Source organism: Pangasianodon hypophthalmus, chromosome 9 (genome assembly GCF_027358585.1).
Source record: "Pangasianodon hypophthalmus isolate fPanHyp1 chromosome 9, fPanHyp1.pri, whole genome shotgun sequence".
Classification (NCBI taxonomy): domain Eukaryota; kingdom Metazoa; phylum Chordata; class Actinopteri; order Siluriformes; family Pangasiidae; genus Pangasianodon; species Pangasianodon hypophthalmus.
The window spans coordinates 29,591,900-29,611,649 of NC_069718.1; the positions used below are offsets into that span (position 1 = coordinate 29,591,900).

The 19,750-nt window shown below is 42.1% G+C and overlaps 2 protein-coding genes across 3 annotated transcripts; both read left to right on the forward strand.

The window, feature by feature from the left end:
• The first annotated feature begins 387 nt into the window (after positions 1-387).
• On the forward strand, positions 388-5,414 carry LOC117597916 (protein NLRC3-like). Of its 2 annotated transcripts, XM_053237045.1 has the most exons (6): positions 388-438; positions 598-719; positions 1,180-1,302; positions 3,468-3,522; positions 3,696-3,900; positions 4,189-5,414. In XM_053237045.1, exons 2-6 carry the CDS (start codon positions 667-669, stop codon positions 5,412-5,414), a joined length of 1,662 nt encoding a protein of 553 aa, XP_053093020.1. In that variant the 5' UTR covers positions 388-438; positions 598-666. The 2 variants fall into 2 exon arrangements, with proteins under 2 accessions (XP_053093020.1, XP_053093019.1); XM_053237044.1 differs by lacking the exon at positions 388-438 and having other exon boundaries at positions 482-719.
• A 78-nt stretch (positions 5,415-5,492) lies between these two features.
• On the forward strand, positions 5,493-8,612 carry LOC128318903 (ribonuclease inhibitor-like). Its single transcript, XM_053237049.1, has 4 exons — positions 5,493-5,962; positions 6,716-6,889; positions 7,121-7,297; positions 7,431-8,612. The coding sequence occupies exons 1-4, from the start codon at positions 5,493-5,495 to the stop codon at positions 7,465-7,467; spliced, it is 858 nt and encodes a 285-aa protein (XP_053093024.1). The 3' UTR covers positions 7,468-8,612.
• Positions 8,613-19,750: the final 11,138 nt, after the last annotated feature.

The following is a 19,750-nucleotide window of genomic DNA, read 5'->3' on the forward strand; positions in this document are numbered from 1 at the left end:
ATTAACTGACTGACTAACAGAATATTTTTATCAAAACCTTTTTCAAAATACTGATTTACTCTTATGAAGAATATTACAGTTATTCCAAATGAAATCCTTGTGAGGTGGAAAACTGTGCTTGTGTATCAGAGACCAAGTCAGAAGAAGCTGCCTGTGAAAAGCAGATAATGTTGCTGGTCATTTATCAATTTTATAATTACACATCAGAAGCAAATCAAGGCATCAAACTGAAAAAACACGTAATTGGGAATAAAGTTTCATAAAGACACTGGGCCCACTTTTAATATAAAACCGTGGCCTTTTAGTTTCATGACGTTTTTGCGCATGAGCGGAGGATTGACTCCAGCTGTAAACCGTTAACAGTGAAAGTGAAAGTGAAACTCAGCAGCTCCATTTTGTATGGGGGAGAAAATAAACCATTTCAGGAGTAAAAACACAGTGAGTATCTAAATGTAAAGCTATAATATATAAACACACTGAAGTGACACTAGAGGCAGAAGAGTTTTGTGGGTTTGTACTGAAGGTTTAATGTACACAGGTTGTGTTAGGACTTGATACCGTGACTATTTCCTGTAAGTGAACTCTGTGCTGATACAGGGTTTGATTTAACACACCGATGTTGGAGTGAAGTAAACGTGTGTCCTGCTGTAATCTGGAGAAGGAGACATGACCTCCAACATGAGTGTGTCTGGAAAACAGGACTTAAAGAAAGACGAGAGGTGAGTTACTTTTCCATTCACCAGCAATAAATACACACCGTCTCATGGGAACAGATCTGTATCTCTAAACACTCACTAGTTAACAGAGGAGCTAAACTTTGCTTTAAGGTGTTTAATAGCAGTGAATATATCACTGATCTGATGTAAGAACAGTTTAGAGAAATCATTCCCTGAGAGAAGAGTAAAAAGGACTGTGTAATGTGTAGCATAAGAGCAGCATAGCTTTGAGTCAGTGAACTCTACAGGCTTTAAGACCCAGCTGAGTCAGTTAGCTGTGATTGGGACTCCTGACATCAGAGTAATTCCTGAGGGATCAGGCGAGTCTCCTGTTTGAATAAGTGTGCAGACTGTAGCTGAATTAAAAAGATGGAATTATTGGTGTTTAATGATGAACACATTGTTTAACAGTGCTGAGACAGCAGAGTATTAATTATTGCTGATATTTCTGTTGTAATTCTAGAATGATGAAGAGAAAGAGATCAGACTCACCAGAACCCAGCTGTGTGTCCATGAAGAGTGACGCGTCAATGGATCCTCCGGTTAAGTTCAGAGACAGAGACAGAGACAGTTCTACTGATGTGAGGTCTGTATAGTGAGGTGTTTTACGGCAATGTTCCACCTGATCAAACTCACTCGTCTCATTATGAAGCCCTTCATGAGCTTTATCAGGTGTTGAACCAGTACAACACTAAACTGTGCAGTGCTGCAGCTCTCGGACTGGCAGTGAGGAAAACTGCTTTAAGAGTTCAGTTCAGCCTGCAGTCCCTGAGCTGGAGGGTCTGTGGTGCTACAGAGGAACATTTACACCTGGGAAATTAATGACAACATAAATATTTTATTCATTCATTCTTTCATTCAAACTTTTGTTTCTAAATATGTTAATGTTAGTTAGGAAATCCTGAAATCAGTGTATTGTGTTAAGAGGAGAGTGTTAAAGGTGCAATAATTTATTTTTCCATGTACACATCACCTAGAAATTTGTAGAACATGAAAAAAAGCTATGGTCATGGCCTCAGCACAAGTGTACTATGTGGCTGAAAAAATAAAACTCGTCTGGAAATCTGCCTTCCAGACCAGTAGTGTTTGGTCAGGCCTCGTGTCGGTTATCTTATAGACACTCCCCAAAGTCCCTTCACTCCGCCCCCATCTCAGCTTTCCTCCAGAGAAGAAAGAAACATCGCCAAAGACTGTAAGCTCTAGTGTCACCACCTTCAAGGAGGAAAAATGAAGGACATTTCCCAACAAACAAACAAACAAATAAATACATAAATAAATAGGCAATATGTTTTCAGGTTGTCTGTCTATCTGAGACTTTCACTGGCACATATCGTTAAACCATTTTCCTGATTCTACAGATTTACAATTGTGTTTTTACTGATAGAAGAATGATGATTTAACACTGTGTGGATTATTGAATAGAAAAAGGATATGGTGACCCTGTTTTAAGTAAAATACTTTTTAAATATATTATATCTATGGATTAAAATATATTGAATAGACTGTATGGTTAGTAATTTATTCTTTTTAAATTGTAAAGTGACCATTGTATAGAATGTAAAGTAATATATTTATAAATGACCAATTAAAACTATCTAATCATTTTACTCCTCAGTATAAAAGAATAGATGGGACATTATCAGGCTAATTTGCAGTAAACTGTGCAAACACACTAAAATCCTAATCTCAGCCACCTGGGACACTGGAGCCACGAAGCTCTGAAGTTAACTGCTGTAACAAGCAGAGTACCTGTGTAACATGATTTAGACAATAATTCTCTCAGCCATCCTGTATATAAACTAGCCTATAGTGTCGTGGCAAAACTTTTCAGATGAGAATAACAAAAATAACTTTCCAAAGACAAAGGGTTTTGGATGCCAAATATGAGACTTTATTGAATCAACCAACAAAGCAGAGATGATCATCTGATTTACACAGTCGTGGCTCATGCTTTTATACACTTCTAGAACAATGATCTTATTAAGTGAAGTCTTCTCTTTTTTTCTTTTAATCACACACCTGCTTAGTTTACCCTCTATCTTAGTTTTAACCATGGCGAGAGATCAGTCAGTTTATTTTTTAAAAAAAGTTAACATTCATCACAACCTCATCAATGCACTTCAGTAGTCTGATAGAGAGAAAAACACCTTCCCGTGAGATATGACAGAGCACATCTGGACTGAAGAAGATACAATTTATGAATGAGAACTGTGTGCTTATTGTTTTTCCCAAAAGCACAGTCTACCTGCAAGGTCACACCAGTTTGTTTTAGGTTTCTTGATTCACATACACAGAAATATCCTTGTAAAATCATAAAGTCACTCTCTAAATGCACTAAATCTTTTATGATTTCTAAGTATTTTAACTCGTGATTATACTTGATGGATTATATGATAATCATACTTAAATCATACTTTGATTAAGAAAATTCTTTGAGAATAGTCATGCTAGTCACTGTTGTTAACAGCTCGTGAAGGTGTTTTAGCTATAAAAGAGAACCACAAATGAGCTCCAGCGTTGTCCAGCATTGAGGCGTTGAGTGGAACAAAATCAAAAAAGAATGAATGAAAAACGAGCTAGTCAGTTGGAGGAAGCTTTTCACTTTCTGCAGTGTCTTACATTTATGCTGTGTATTATTATTCTTACTACTCAACTGCTCGTTATTATGCATTTCCCCACTATTCTGTTATTCTATCATCATTATTATCATCATATAGTCCATATTACATGATGTGTTTTGTTTGTTCACAGACTGCAAAATAAGAAATCAAAGATCGGCAGAAATCAGTTGGAGTCCATATTCAAGGTGTGGGTGTGACTTGTGTTGTTTTATCGATGTGCAGCAGAATTATGGGTAATCAGACAGTTGTAACTGTGGTAATAGACAGAGGTTTTTTTTTTTCCTTTTCATAAAATAAAGGCATCTCTCACTGTTTAACATTAAAATATTTAGATCTGTTACTGTGTGTTTCTAACCAGGAGCTGGAACACAAAGTCATCACTCTGATAAAGAATGAGCTGAAGAGGTTTAGGAAGCTCGTGAGTCCAGATTACCCAGCATGCACTGAGAGGGAGGTGGAGGATGAGGAGGATCTGCACAGTGTCAGAGAGGGAGCGCTGAAGATCACACTGCACGTCCTGAAGAACATGAACCACACAGATCTCGCTAACACACTGCACAACAGTAAGAGCTCTGAGTCGTGGCTTTATTCCATCAGGTTCACTTTAGAGAGAGGAAATTGTTTTAGATATTTACACTTTTAGTTTTAAGTTTGATTTTAGTATCATGTACATCTGGTGCTTTTCTGTTCTGTTCATGGTCCAGCTTGTGGTTACTCTGTACAATGGTCCTGTTCCTTCAGAAGTATTTAATACATGAATCAGGAATGAACAGCAGCATTTGAAAGAATTTTACATTTTATATTGTGCTCAGTGATTTTGCATTAAAACATGTTATTACTTTGTTTATTAGAGTCTGTGGCCTTTGTGTATCAGGCAAAGTTGAAATCCAACCTGAGAGAGAAGTTTAAAAGAATTAATGAAGGAATCTCACAGCATGGAAGCTCAGCACTTCTGAATGAGATCTACACAGAGCTCTACATCACAGAGGGTTGGAGTGGAGACATCAATAATGAACATAAGGTGAGACAGATTGAGACAGCGTCCAGGACACCAGCCACACAGGAGACACCCATCAAATGTAATGACCTCTTTAAAGACAAGTCCATCAGAACTGTGCTGACTAAAGGTGTTGCTGGAATTGGAAAAACAGTCTCTGTGCAGAAGTTCATTCTGGACTGGGCTGAAGGAAAAGCAAATCAGGACGTCACCTTCATGTTTCCACTTCCCTTTAGAGAGCTGAATTTGATGAAGCAGCAAAATCTCAGTCTGATGAATCTTCTTCATCACTTTTTCCCAGAAATGAGAAAACTACAATTAATAGATTGTGAATCCTACAAAGTGGTGTTGATCTTTGATGGTCTGGATGAGTGTCGACTTCCTCTAAATTTCCAGAACAATGAGAGATTGTGTGATGTGACAGAGTCAGCCTCAGTGGATATGCTGCTCACAAACCTCATCAAGGGGAATCTGCTTCCCTCTGCTCTCCTCTGGATAACCTCTCGACCAGGAGCAGCCAATCAGATCCCTCCTGAGTGTGTAGACCAGGTAACAGAGGTACGAGGGTTCAGTGATCCTCAGAAAGAGGAGTACTTCAGGAAGAGGATCAGTGATCAGAGCTTGGTCAATAAAATCATCACACACGTGAAGTCTTCAAGAAGCCTCTACATCATGTGCCACATCCCAGTCTTCTGCTGGATTTCAGCCAATGTTCTAGAGAGAATGTTGGGTGAAGCAGAGAGTGGAGAGATCCCCAAGACTCTGACTCAAATGTTCACACACTTCCTGATCTTTCAGATCAAACACAAGGACCAAAAGTACCATCAGAAATGTGACCCTGATCCTCAGCAGACCAGAGAGACTATCCTGGCACTGGGAAAACTGGCTTTCCAACAGCTGGAGAAAGGAAACCTGATCTTCTATGAGGAAGACCTGAGTGAGTGTGGCATTGATGTCAGAGAAGTGTCAGTGTACTCAGGAGTGTGTACCCAAATCTTCAGAGAGGAGTTTGGGCTTCACCTGGGGAAGGTGTTCAGCTTTGTACATCTGAGTGTTCAGGAGTTTTTGGCTGCTTTATAAGCATTTCTCTCCTTCATCAGCAGAAATGTACCAGAACAACAAATCACTGATCTGTCTGAACTTTCCAGAAAGTCAAACATGTCTGATTTCCTCAGGAGTGCAGTGGACAAGGCCTTACAGAGTGAGAATGGACACCTGGACCTGTTCCTCCGCTTCCTTCTGGGTCTCTCACTGGAGTCCAGTCAGACTCTTTTACGAGGCTTAATACCACAGAGAGGAAGCAGCTTTCACAGCGAACAGGAAACAGTCAAGTACATCAAGGAGAAGATCAGGGAGAATCCATCACCAGAGAAATCCATCAATCTGTTCCACTGTCTGAATGAACTGAATGATCATTCTCTAGTGCAGGAAGTACAAACTTACCTGAACAGAGAAGATTACAGGTGTCTCGGTGGAAGCAGTCTCTCTCCTGCTCAGTGGTCAGCTCTGGTGTTTGTGTTACTGAACTCAGAACAGGAGCTGGATGAGTTTTCATTGAATAAATATGACCAATCAGAAGAATGTCTTCTGAGGCTGCTGCCAGTGGTCAAAGCCTCCAGAAAAGCTGAGTGAGTATTTTTATTCATAAATGTATTACTGCATGGTTTGTTATTTTATTGTAACACTGAACCACACTGTTTGGAGAAGATCTTTTACAGAATATTCTTTCACTTTTTACACTAACACATTATGTCCACACTGCGGGACACGTGAGAGAGGATAAGGACGCTTTCACATCTACCTGGGCTGGTTTGGACCGATTAAACTTTCTCTTTAGTTTGGATCTCTTTGGACGTATGTGACTCCACCTGTTCTGGGGTCCACACCAAACAACTGAACTAGTGTCTGTGTAAAATCTAAGGTCCTGAGGTGACAGATTTGTAACGGTACACACCAACTACTATACCGTCTCTGTGAAATTCAACATATAACTCACTGTAAAGTACCGCTAGTACTGGCATGTTATTAACTGGTAGTGTACAGTTCTATAATTCTTTATTTTCTGTAATAAAATGCACTATATCTGCAGTGTTGGTTGTAGAAACTTGAACACAGATCAGAGTGTATTGTTTGTAGGCTGCTCGCTCTCACATGTGTGTGTTATGTACATGACCTAATGGTCTTATAATAAATTGTAGCTGAGAGATTGTGGAGTGCAGAAAGACGTCCCTGCTCCTGTAAATGTGCTGATGTGGTGTCCTGTCCTCTGATTTCTGTGTGTGAGAGAAACACACTGACATTTCTGTTCAACTTTAGCTGTATTATGGCTGTGTTTGTGTGTTTGTGATCAGTGTTCTGATATTTCATCATTTCTTTTCCAGGCTGCGTGGGTGTAATCTGACAGAGGAAAGCTGTAGAGTTCTGTCCTCAGTTCTCAGCTCAAACTCCTCCAGTCTGAGAGAACTGGACCTGAGTTACAATAAACTGCAGAATTCAGGAGTGAAGCTGCTCTCTGCTGGACTGGAGAATCCACACTGTACACTGGAGATCCTGAGGTTATATATATACACACACACACACACACACACACACACCTGAGTTTTAATAAATGCAGCAACATGCAGATTTCATCTGTCGTAAATTTAATTGTAGTGATCTGATATATTTTGATTGTTGTGTGTGTGAGATGGAGAGTAAATGTACAGAATATAAAGATTTTGCTTTGTTCATGTTTTCAATGCTAAAACTGAGTGTGTTAAGTGTGAGAAGGTTTTTTTATCTTGCAGGATGCGTTACTGCAGTATTACAGATGAAGGTTGTGCTGCTCTGGCTTCAGCTCTGAGGTCAAACTCCTCATCACACCTGAGAGAACTGAATCTGTACTATAATAATCCAGGAGAATCAGGAGTGAAGCTGCTCTCTGACCTACTGAAGGATCCACACTGTAAACTGGAGACACTACAGTGAGTTACTGACTTACTGACTCTTTACTGTACTGTATGATACTGAATAATATTCACTGTATCCTGTATAATATTATGATTTTTAGAGTGTGTGTGTTGATGTTTATGCTGATGTTGTTTGTTTGTCTTTCAGCATTAAGGATAATAAACTCACCAGGACTGGCGTATGACAGGAGTCTCCCCTCAAACCTCTTTTCCAGGATAAAGCAGTTTTGGTGAAGCGTTAGAACCCGTCCCACATTTCCAGCAGTCTGGGAGCTGAATCATTTATATTCAGATGTAGAAGTTCCATAACAATAACCGTGACTGATCACATCCTTTTATCCACTCAGCTACAAGTTACTTCAGGCTTTAATAACATATTTTACAATCCAAAGTCAAATCCTTCAGCGTCTACACACAACACAGAGATATCATCACATCATCACACTGATTACACAAATACACATCCATGTGTTGTAGCTATTTATAGCTTATTTTTAGCTCCATTTTTATTTAACATTTGTGTCTCCACTGATGATTGATTAATAGTTGTGATTCTGATTTATTTATTTTTCCTCTAAAAATGATTTTCAGAGCTCTGTTCTTTGTTGCTTATCTGTTTTTAATGGTGACCATGGTAAGAACTCTGTTGCTTGAGTTGTTGTTGTTATGGTGATAAATTAACCTCACTTCTATCTTACCAGTTCCTTGGGTACAGACCAGCAGGGTTCTTGTCCCAGACTTGAACAGTTTTTGCTGAACGATAACTAGATATTTTGACTGTCTAATATATTTAGATTTTTTTAAACTGTAACTGAAAAGCTTTAAGTACATGCACTCTGTATATTTGTCATTTAATACAGTTTTGTATATACGTTGTATACAAGCACTGTGCACTTTATTAGGAACACCTGTACACATTCATGCAGTATATTGGTAATTTGTAACATCAAATATACAATATATAAGTAAATAAGCAAAAAATAAAGGTGTTTTTAATTTATTTATCCTCATGAGATGTTTACTGTGGGTCAACAAGCCTCATTTCTGTTTATTAACAAGTTTAGTTATTTACCGTGTTTCCCTAGTTATGAGGTAATTTATGATAACTATCATGTAATGTTTAATATTTACTAAAGAGATTTTAAAGAATTTTTTAAATTTAATACAAATAAATTTAAATAATTAGAAGTGTAGAATTTTGCAGTAGTCATGGTGATGATGATGATGATGTCACAGAGATGGTACAGATTTTTTCATTAGGACTGCTGAAGGTTTGTTTATTTCTACTTTGGGAGCTTCATCATTCACACTCGCAGATTCAGGTGAGAGAGATTTCTCTATGTGTTAAAACTGACAGGTGTGTAAACTCCACACACACTGAGCACACCACAGATTAGAAATACATGAGTGTAAAGACGAGTGTATGACTGCGTTGTACAGCTCAATACTAATATTTCATTACAGAGAGTGAAAAACAGGGTTTGAAGTAGAGACAGCACTGATCCCATACCCAGTATCAGTACCCGGCTGATACCAGCAAAAACAAAATGATGGATATTGGATATCAGAAAAAACATATTGTATATCAGGTACTGTAACAAACAGAGAAGATTGGAATTGGATTTTGGAAATAAAGAGACTCAACTGCTTTTTCCTTTGTTAGGATCATTTTTTGTTATATGTATACATTATCCTATTTATTATTTTCTTTCCAGTGCAGTTTTTTTAGGTCAGTCATTCACATTTATTTATTATAGAAGCAGGGGAAAGGGGAAACAGCTGAGAAATTCTCACTTTTATGAAAATGAATAGTGAATATAAAAATAAAACTGCCTTTCAATTCATTCAGAATAACTTAACCATACGCATAACCACATAAAGTGATATATTTCAAAAAGCTTAGTGAAGACGATGGCCGTGCTCGTGGTGAGAAACTGTTCTGAGGTTTTTATACCTCATCCTGAAGGAGGAGCTGATCATCATTCATGCTGGACATGTAGAACACACTGAATCTCCTGAGTTTCACACCTCAGTGTACTTTTAGCTAGTTACAGCCATGATGAACAACATTTGCTCCTCTGTTCTTCCTTGGTTTGACTCCAGGGGAGTCCGACGTCCTGCAATGTGATGACAAATATATGTCTGATGGGAAGAACTGAACATTTCCTGGCCCACTGATGAGGTGAGACACTCTTTCTCCTCTCACATGTTCAATATTTCAGCAGTAATGTTCTGAAGCACATCATCAGGTAGTAAAAGTGTGTGTGTGTGTGTGTGCAGTAATTCATATAAGCCAGCTGTTCCATCTGTTGCAGTGATACGATGCAGAAGGATGAGCTGATGGGAATTATCCAGGGGAAATGTCAGGAATGTTTGCTACACGTGGCTGAACCTGAGCAACAGTATTCCTATTTCTTCTGGTTAATTATGGATCGCTTCTGTACTTGAAATGGAATAAGTGCTGGAGTTCATTATGCTGTAAATAAACAAATCATCTTCTCAATTCAATAAATTTAAGTATCTGATTACAATAGCACTCAACCTTTTACTGCTCCATTCTGCTAGTGAGTAAATCATACTTTCCTGAACAAGCTGCTCTGTTGTGTTGACTAATGAAGTAAAATTGGCCAAACTAATGAGAACTTGTTCAGCCAAAACTACCTCAGAACTCTCATGAGCATAGATAAGAAACATACGATGATCAGATGAAGCTAAAATTGAGTTCACAAAAAAGAGAAGTGCTGTGGAAGCGGGGGCGTGGTCGAGCACCAGTTGGTGAATGGAGGGCGGAGCCGGAGAAGGTGAGCGGTAAGGAATGCACACCTGCAGGGAATTCTACTAACGAGTGTTCTGTGCTGCAGTGAGCTGGGCCTAAAAATGAGAGAGAGAGAGAGAGAGAGATCCAGCACAGAGCTGCGTGTGCATGCTTAACTGTGTGTGTAAATAAAGTAAACCGCTGAAAGTGAAAGTGGAGAATAAAACGCCTTGGAGTTGTTCCCAAGCCTGCCTTCTGCTTCCTCATTTCCGCCCGAACACGTAAGGTTTGCAACAAGTTCTTTTATTACTTTATTTAAAACTTACATTTCTAAAAAATTTAGTACATTCTTTTTTTTTTTTACCCAACAATAGTCAAGTCACATGACAATTTTTACAATACTACTTATATAGAGAAACACAACTGAAGTACATCTTTAACAATAATTTGTTAAAAAGATTTTTTTTTGTCTTCTGCAAAAAAAACCAGCAATATATGAAAGTGTAAATAATATATATGTTGTTATAAACCTACAACAGAATTACAGTTAAACCAGAAAAACGCTGAAGAACCTAAAATGGAGGCCAGAAATAACAGAACATTAATGTGTAAAGACTAGCAGACTCAAAAGACTAGCAGTCGAATATGTTCACTAGTTATTTCTTAAAAAAAAAATTATAGTTCCATATGAGATCTTCTGGTTATCAGAGTCTACTAAAAACATTTTCCTGTTAGCTAAACAAGACCAGGAGCTAACTAGCTAAATTAGCTTGCTAGTATCTGGCTGGGTTTTAGTAGGCTAGGTTAGGTTTTGTAAATAATACACAAGAAGTAGTAAAAGAAATTAAAGTCGTGCATACATTTATGGATGCAGTATGTGTGTGTTTCTCACGTATTGCTTTTTATCTGTTTTATTTACATATCTGCTATTGTTGTTCTTTTTCTCTTTTCAAAGGGCACGTGGACACTTTGCAACTGCTGCTGGAGGATGTGGCTGGTGATCTGGGCCCCCTGCCGGGAACACCCAGACAAAGCTGAAGTACCACATGACCTCTGTGCTGCATTTAGCAGTTTGTATTTTCAAATAGATTTAATAAATCAACGTAGATGCACAGGAACTCTATTCAGTTATTATATTGATATTAATAAAACTCAGCAGCCTCTTAGTGGGGGTCATTTAAATCCAATGTAGCTTCCAGAGTCTTCAGGGATGTCTGCCCAGATCCTGCTCGCTACAGAGGATGGAAGTGCTACCCTTCCCTTCCCTTCCCAGGTAGCCCCAACACCAGCTCATAAACATGCAGTAAGCTGTATGACCATATTGCCTCAGGAGCAGCCTTTCACACCTCTGTGGATTCTCCTTGATGTCTCGTCCCATAATACTGTAGCATAGACACATTTTCCAGTTGGAGTAGCCAGATGTTGAGTCCTGCTCAGGAACATCTGTCAAATTGCACTACTTCAAGGACCCTGCCCAACCTTCAACTCTCAAATCCTGCTAGCATAGAAGCACCTGGAACACGGTGCTGAGTAAAGTGTTTGCCCTAACACCATGTTGTAGACAAAAGTATAAGTACAAATATGACAAGAACGATTTAGCTATGAGCCACATTAAACAACATTGGAAATCAAATGGTGGCTCTCAAGACATGTCCTGGGGACTTTGTTAAATTTGTTAAAAACCCATGTAGACAATACTGATTTTAGAACTCTTAGCAGCAGCCTATTTTTCTCCTCATGTGTAAGTCATGTGAAGGATTGTGGTTTATGAAGTGCTGTGAGGCCCTGTGAGGTGCACTGTAACAAGGGTTTATTAAAGTGCTCTAGAAATAAAAAAAATAATAATAACTTAGTTACTGTAAAAAATACTGTGAAATGTAAGTGGAAAAAAACAAACAACAAAAGAAAAAGAAAAGGAAAGGTGATGGGACATGCCAAGCTGGGACTATTCACAGGGTATGGGTGCTTGGTAAGGCGTGGCACTTGCCCGTTTCAGGCAAGTATGGATCTCTGCAGATCGGCGTAATAGGCATGTTGAAAGGTTTCTCTTATTGGTGGAAAGAGGTTCTTGCTGGGAACTGAATTGATCAATCAGCATTAACCATACAGATACGTCATCTCCCTTAGACACGAAGAAGATGGAGGTAAGATGTAGTGTGATAAATATGTATGTATATTAACAGTAGCTAAGTAGTTAAAAATATAAATATATACCTAGGTAATTAATAGTCCTTCTTGCATTATATCTTACATATCTTTATTGTTTTTAACAGACATGTGCTACAGTGAGAAGCAGCAATGATTCTATTTCTATTGAAGCTTTCAGAGTTGGAAATTTGTATCATTGTCCATTTTGTGCAACACATGTTTTTAGACCATGTGAGAGACATACGGTTCTTAGTCATTTACCACATACTTTGCGTGGTTCATCATAAACATAAGGTGTGATATGTATATTGTATGCAGAGAATAATGATAGGTATATTTGATAGTGAATATATTTGATAGTTTTATATGCTGTCATTTTGTGTATCTTGTTAACATTTTAAATGTGAGTCAATTCATTTTAATTTGCTTATATACTCTATTTTACCATTTGAAACTGTATCTGTTATGATATTTTTTGATTTCATAATTTTCATCTTTCACTTGGAGTGCAGAACAAACAAACATTTTCACTGTTGCTACTTGCACAAAAACAATAATCAATATATCAGATTTTATCAAGCACATAAATGTGTGCAATTATTCAGCTCCTCAGTGGAACCAGATATCCCCTACTGCACCTCAGTGCAGCAAGACAGCTATAAACCGTGTTAAATATGTTAAAAATAAGCAAGAGCAAAAGTTACATTGTCCACACTGTGATTTGTGCATTTTAAAGAAAAATCTTAGAAGACACATACAAAGGGCTCATTCAAATATTGACCATGATGTCACTGCTCAGTCCCACCTTCAAAGTCAGTGCATTGATGCAAAGAGTGGAGTCTTCACTGTGGCAAAATCATCTAGACGCCCTTGAATTCCCATACATGTCATTGAAAAGACATGGAGCAGTTCATACAAGGTGAGTTGTCATGGATTTCAGAAGAAGAAGTTGCTTGCGATCTCGTCAGTATACTCACTTAAAATCAGTGGATTACTGCAGATCTGATGGAGGGAATGAGGTCCTATACAAAAAGACTAACAGAAATGGTCCATCAAAAATGGTTTTCAGAAGAAAAAAAAAAGACAGGTTTTAAATCATCAGAATAAAGCTGAAGAACGTTTTATGTGTTTTGCAACATATGTGAACCTTGGAAGTCTGTCTTATATGCACTATGTGTCTGTTTTGAGCCAAAAGTATCATTTTATACAGCAGATTAGGAAGGATTATGGTTGTTCACAATGCCAAAAACATGTGGCATTGTCCTTGTACTATATCAAGGCGATCCTGCATACATAAAGCAGTATGCAAATGGCACCTGTTTCAAACCAATAGAAAAATGTTTCAAAGAGTTAAGAGCACTGAGGTGGAGGTGACCTGTAAAGACAAGACTTTGTTGCCAGAGAAAAACCTGTCAGATTTTGATAAAGTTGATGCTGAGAACACAGTGTACCCTCCAACAAATGAGGACCTCAAACGAAAGGTACAGCACATCTTCAGATAGAAAAAAATCCCAGCTTCCCTACCAACTAAGTCAACCACTAATCTGAATGAAATTCCCAAAAATCTTGGTTCCAGATGAAATGCACTGCTCATTGTGTCCAGGACCTGTACCTCTTAGTGATCCTGTGCTTATCTCCAACAAAGCCAAAATCCTCACAACAATTGGTGTTTGTTTGATAGAAGAAAGTTCTTATTTATGTGGCGATGTGATATGCCATTTTTGTATACTAACTGCATCCAGTTGGGTCCTGGAAGTGACGTCAATTTTGGTGCGCTGGGTGCACATTCAGGAGGTAGGAGCTGCTGGTGGTAGCTACAATGTGGTCTGTGTTTGTTATGCGGGGTTATTTGAGACTTGTTTTATTTAATAGCATGGCTGAGGAGAACTACGGATGTATCGAGTGAAGGCTGATCTTTGCGAGAGTTCAATTTGCACGCGCGTTGGGTGGCTAATTGGATGACTATTTCATTTCAGCAAGAAGGGTTTGTTCGGACGATCGGAGCGTTTGTTGCGGCCTGAGGTGATTCATTCAAATTTTATGGTTTCAGGTATTCGGTGAATGTGGGACTTGAGGAGGGGTACCGGAGGCGAATAGCTACATGCTTGTCAGTTGTAACGTCACCACCGGCACCTGCCCGCCAGAGGGAGCCCTCACCTGAGTTTTGACTCCATCCTTGAGAAACACTTCCGGGGTTTTCAGGGACATTTAAGCAGCGCGTTCACCACATGAGGACGCGAAGTATTGTTTTCTGGACATTACTGAGCGTTTTCTTTTGCATTGTTTACGGTTTTTCTTCATGTGTATGACCCTGGTTTGTTTTTCTGATTTTTGCCTTTGCCTTGCGATTTTGGATCATATTTTCTCACTGATTGACTTCCTGGTTTTTTCAGACTTTTGCTCTCGTTTCCTGATTGCGATTTTGCCTGCCGTTTCGGATTTATCGGCTTTAGTCTCTGCTTATGGATCCTACACAACCCGCCTCGGACGAGGCGTTACAGAATACTTCGCTGTCTTTGGATCCAGCAGAGCGCGCGAGTTTCCAGGCGGTGGTGGCCCGCCAAGGCGCCATCATTCGTGCGTATCAGGAGCAACTCGCGGCACTACAGGCCGCCCACGAACAGCTCCAGCAAGCAGCGGCGAGCCCCGCTACTGTCACCGCGCCAATCCACGGCGATTCGGCCCAGATGGCGCTCCCAGAAAAATTTGATGGCTCCACGGAACACTGCCGAGGATTTCTACGGCAATGCGCGAATTTCTTCGCTTTCCAACCCCTGGCATACCGAGAGGAGATCACCAAGTGTGCCTTCCTCCTGTCTCTGCTCACAGGGAGAGCACTTGACTGGGCCTCGGCCGTCTGGGACACCGACCCCCAGGTAAAAACCTCCTTTGCTTACTTCTCTGGGCTAATCCGTGATGTGTTTGAATACCCAGCAGGGGTGCGTGACGTGGCTGTTCAACTTTTGGAGTTACGTCAAGGCACCGAGCCAGCGGCTGACTACGCCGTAAAATTTCGTACCCTAGCGGCCCAAAGTCAGTGGAATGATCCTGCCCTGCTAGCAGTATTTCGGGAGGGATTACGGCCGGCTTTACAGGCCGAGTTGGCCTGCCACAGCACGGATGTTACCCTGTCTGAATATATCACCAAGGCTATTCGTCTGGACAACCTCCTCCGCCAACAACGACGCATGTCTCGCCCACACTATGAATCCTGGTTTCGGGAGGACCACTGCAGACCACGGGAGGAGGGGCCGGAGCCTATGCAGCTGGGTGGCACCAGAGTCTCTCAGGACGAGCGTCAACGTCGGGCACGCCGAAACCTCTGTTTCTACTGCAGGGGAGCTGGCCACCGGGTTAGCAACTGTCCCGAGAAACCGTCTACCTCCAAGGAGAGATGCGATTTCATATGTTCCTGTATGACACTGAAAGTGACGGTGCATTACACTCAGGGTACCATTGTAGTTCCAGCGCTAGTGGATTCCGGGGCGGCCGTCAACCTGATTGACCAACAGCTCGCAGAAGACCTTCATCTCCCCACACTGCCATGCGAACCACCCTTGCGAGTGATGGCCGTCGACAATCGTCCCATCGGGGGAGGCCTCATCACCCATCAAACCCATCCGCTCACCCTACAGGTTGGCCTACTTCACTATGAGGAGACAGCATTTTACATCATCCCCACTCCTTCGAATCCCATCATCCTGGGTTTTCCCTGGCTGCAACTCCATAACCCCGTTGTGTCCTGGAAGGAGGGGGAATTAGTTAGCTGGTCACCCCACTGCCAAAATCACTGTCTTCGCAGGGTCCAGTCACTGCCATGTCTCGCGACCTCCACTGAAAGCCCGGACACACCAACGAACATCTCCATACCTCATGAATACCAGCATCTTCAAGAGGTGTTCAGTGAAGAGAGAGCCAGACAGCTCCCCCCCCCCCACCGCCCATGGGACTGCGCGATCAAGCTGCTACCCAACGCGATACCCCCTAAGAGTAAGGTTTACCCCCTTTCTCTCCCCGAGACCAAGGCAATGGAGGAATATGTCAAAGAAGCCCTAGACATGGGCTACATCCGACCCTCCACTTCTCCTGCTGCAGCAGGATTCTTCTTCTTTGAAAAAAAAGGCGGGGGCCTGCGGCCATGCATCGATTACAGGGGACTGAATGCGTTAACGGTCCAATACCCTTACCCTCTCCCACTGGTACCAGCAGCCTTGGAACAGCTCAGGGAGGCTCGGATATTCACAAAGTTGGACCTGCGCAGCGCGTACAATTTAATAAGGATCAAAGAGGGGGACGAGTGGAAGACGGCGTTCCACACCACCAGGGGCACTATGAATATCTCGTGATGCCATATGGACTAACCAACGCGCCAGCAGTATTTCAGTCATTAAACAAAATTAACGAAATTTTCAGGGATGTACTCCATCACTACGTCATCGCCTACATCGACGACATTCTTATCTACTCGTCCACCTATGACGAACACATCCACCATGTTAGAACAGTCCTCACTCGGCTGCTGAAACATCAGTTATACGTCAAGGCCGCAAAATGCGAATTCCACCGAGACTCTATCACCTTTCTGGGTTATGTCATCTCGAAGAAGGGGGTAGAGATGGACGCCGGCAAAGTCAAGGCGGTCGCGGACTGGCCCGAACCTACCACGATCAGAGAATTACAGAGGTTCCTGGGGTTCGCAAAATTTTACCGGCGATTCATAACAAACTACAGCAGCATCGCTAACCCTATGACGTCACTCCTGCGAGGCAAACCACAATGCCTCCATTGGAATGACCAGGCCCAATCCGCCTTCAACCAGCTAAAGTCAAGTTTTACTACAGCACCGATCTTGAGGCACCCAGACCCCAGCCTGCCCTTCATCGTTGAGGTGGATGCCTCCAGCTGCGGGATAGGGGCCGTACTATCACAACGCCAGGGAAACCCAGGGAAAGTTCATCCGTGTGCCTACTTCTCACGTAAACTAACTCCAGCTGAAGTTAATTATGATGTCGGCAATCGGGAGCTCCTTTTCATTAAGGAGGCATTAGTAGAATGGCTGGAAGGAGCATGCCACCCGTTCTTAGTATTGACGGACCACCGGAACTTGGAATATCTACGCAACGCTAAGAGACTGAACCCTAGACAGGCTCGATGGGCCCTATTCTTCACCCGGTTCCGGTTCTCGGTCACATATCGACCAGGCACTAAGAACGGCAAGGCTGATGCACTATCCCGGCGTCACGACCCCATAAACTCGCCCAGCAGCCCGGAGCCGATACTACCACCCGCCACAGTACTCGCACCAATCAGGTGGGACATCATGGAAGAGATCCAGCGCGCCCAGAGCAACGAACCCCCACCACCAGCCTGCCCACCCACGAAACTCTTCGTACCTACCTCCCTACGTCCGAGAGTAATGCAATGGGTCCACGAGGCGCCTAGCTCCGGCCACCCCGGTATCCGGCGCACCACAGCCCTGATTAGCAACCGATTTTGGTGGCCCGCACTGGCACAAGATATAGAGGAGTACGTGGGAACCTGCAGTACCTGTGCGCAGTCTCGAACCAGCCGCCAGCTCCCCATGGGTTTGTTAGAACCCCTGCCCATACCCAGGCGTCCCTGGTCTCACATGGCCATAGATTTTGTGACCGACCTCCCTAGTTCGGCAGGATACACCACGATCCTAGTTGCCATCAACAGGTTCTCTAAGGCCTGCCGACTGGTCCCTCTCAAAGGCCTATCCACAGCCATGGAAACAGCGACAACAGTATTTCACCACATTTTTCGTACCTATGGCCTTCCTGAAGATATCGTGTCCGATCGAGGCCCGCAATTCACGTCCAGAGTCTGGAGAGCCTTTTGCACCCATTTAGGGGTCAACATAAGCCTCAGTTCTGGGAACCATCCACAGTCTAATGGACAGACCGAGCGTTTAAACCAGGAAATCGGCAGGTACCTCCGCTCCTACTGCAGTCGGGAACAACAGCGCTGGAGTGAGTTTCTCCCGTGGGCAGAGTATGCCCAAAACTCGTTCATCCACTCATCCACGGGACTCACTCCATTCCAGTGTATTCTGGGGTATCAACCTCCTCTGTTTCCCTGGTCAGGAGAACCCTCTGACGTTCCTGCCATAGATGACTGTGTCCGTCACAGCCAGGAGGTCTGGGAAAGCACCCATATCCGCCTACAACGAGCCATACGACGCCAAAGGATACAGGCGGACCGTCGCAGACGGCCACATCCCAGGTTCCAGGTGGGCCAAAGGGTCTGGTTATCCACACAAAATCTCAGAATGAGGCTACCCTGCCGCAAGCTGACCCCGTGATTCATTGGCCCCTTCCGCATCGTCCGCCAAGTGAACCCAGTGACTTACCAACTGCAACTCCCTGCCTCGTATCGAATTTCCCCCACCTTCCACGTGTCCCTGCTCAAACCAGCACGCCCCCGCCTGGACAATTCGACCACAGAGAATGATCCACCGCCACCGCTCGATATTGACGGGGCCCCAGCCTACAGGGTGAGCTCGCTCCTCAACTCTGATTTTTGCCTTTGCCTTGCGATTTTGGATCATATTTTCTCGCTGATTGACTTCCTGGTTTTTTCGGACTTTTGCTCTCGTTTCCTGATTGTGATTTTGCCTGCCGTTTCGGATTTATCTGCTTTAGTCTCTGCTTATGGATCCTACACAGCCCGCCTCGGACGAGGCGTTACATCAGTACTATTTGGTTGTGTTTTTTGTGTGTGTATGTGGTTGTGTATTTTGAATTTTTTTTCTTTGTAAATGTTTTTTTGTGAGCAGTTTGACTTGCTCTTTTGCTTCAACAGCCCAAGATAAATATTCCTTTATTGAGGATATTATTTAAGTGTATGTGTGGTTGTGTCTTATATTTTGTTCTTTTTTTTTTCCTTCAGAATTGGGGGCTAGCTTTAGCCAGAGTCCTCCGTATGTGGTGGTGGTGCGGCTGTCTGTTTGCAGTGTTCACAAAGGGTGATTTGGTGCTGTGGTGGCATGTGTGGTTGCTGTGTTTATTGGATAGGCAGGACGATTTCCCCAGTTCTGAAGTGGTAAAGTGCATGTGTATAATGTTATATGAGTGAGGTGTTTTAATGTTTGTATATTAAAGAGATCAATGCTGCACTTTATTGTATGCCGTTCTGAATAAATTGTGTGAACCCTTTCATCATTGTTTGATACCTGTCTCAGCCACAACAAATCTGTGTATTGGGTACTCGATGTACTTGTGGGTCCCCAGCCAAATTTCTGGGGTGGCGTAGTCTAAAATTTTATGCCAAAATTGGCAACAGTGCTAATCCTTGATATAGGAGGGCCACATTTAAAGGTGCGATTGTATCAGCTGGATATGAAGATGTTAACTTGATAGCTTATTGATAAAGCTTATTGTTGATGAGACTCGCGCAGCAGATCAGAACACGGAGATGAACTACAAGCGTACATTTCACCAAAGTCTACACAAGCATACTGATCAATGAGTGTGAAACGCGACTGCAAATTCAGTGTACATTCGCCTTTCCTAATTTTGCATACACAACATGTGATGTGAGAA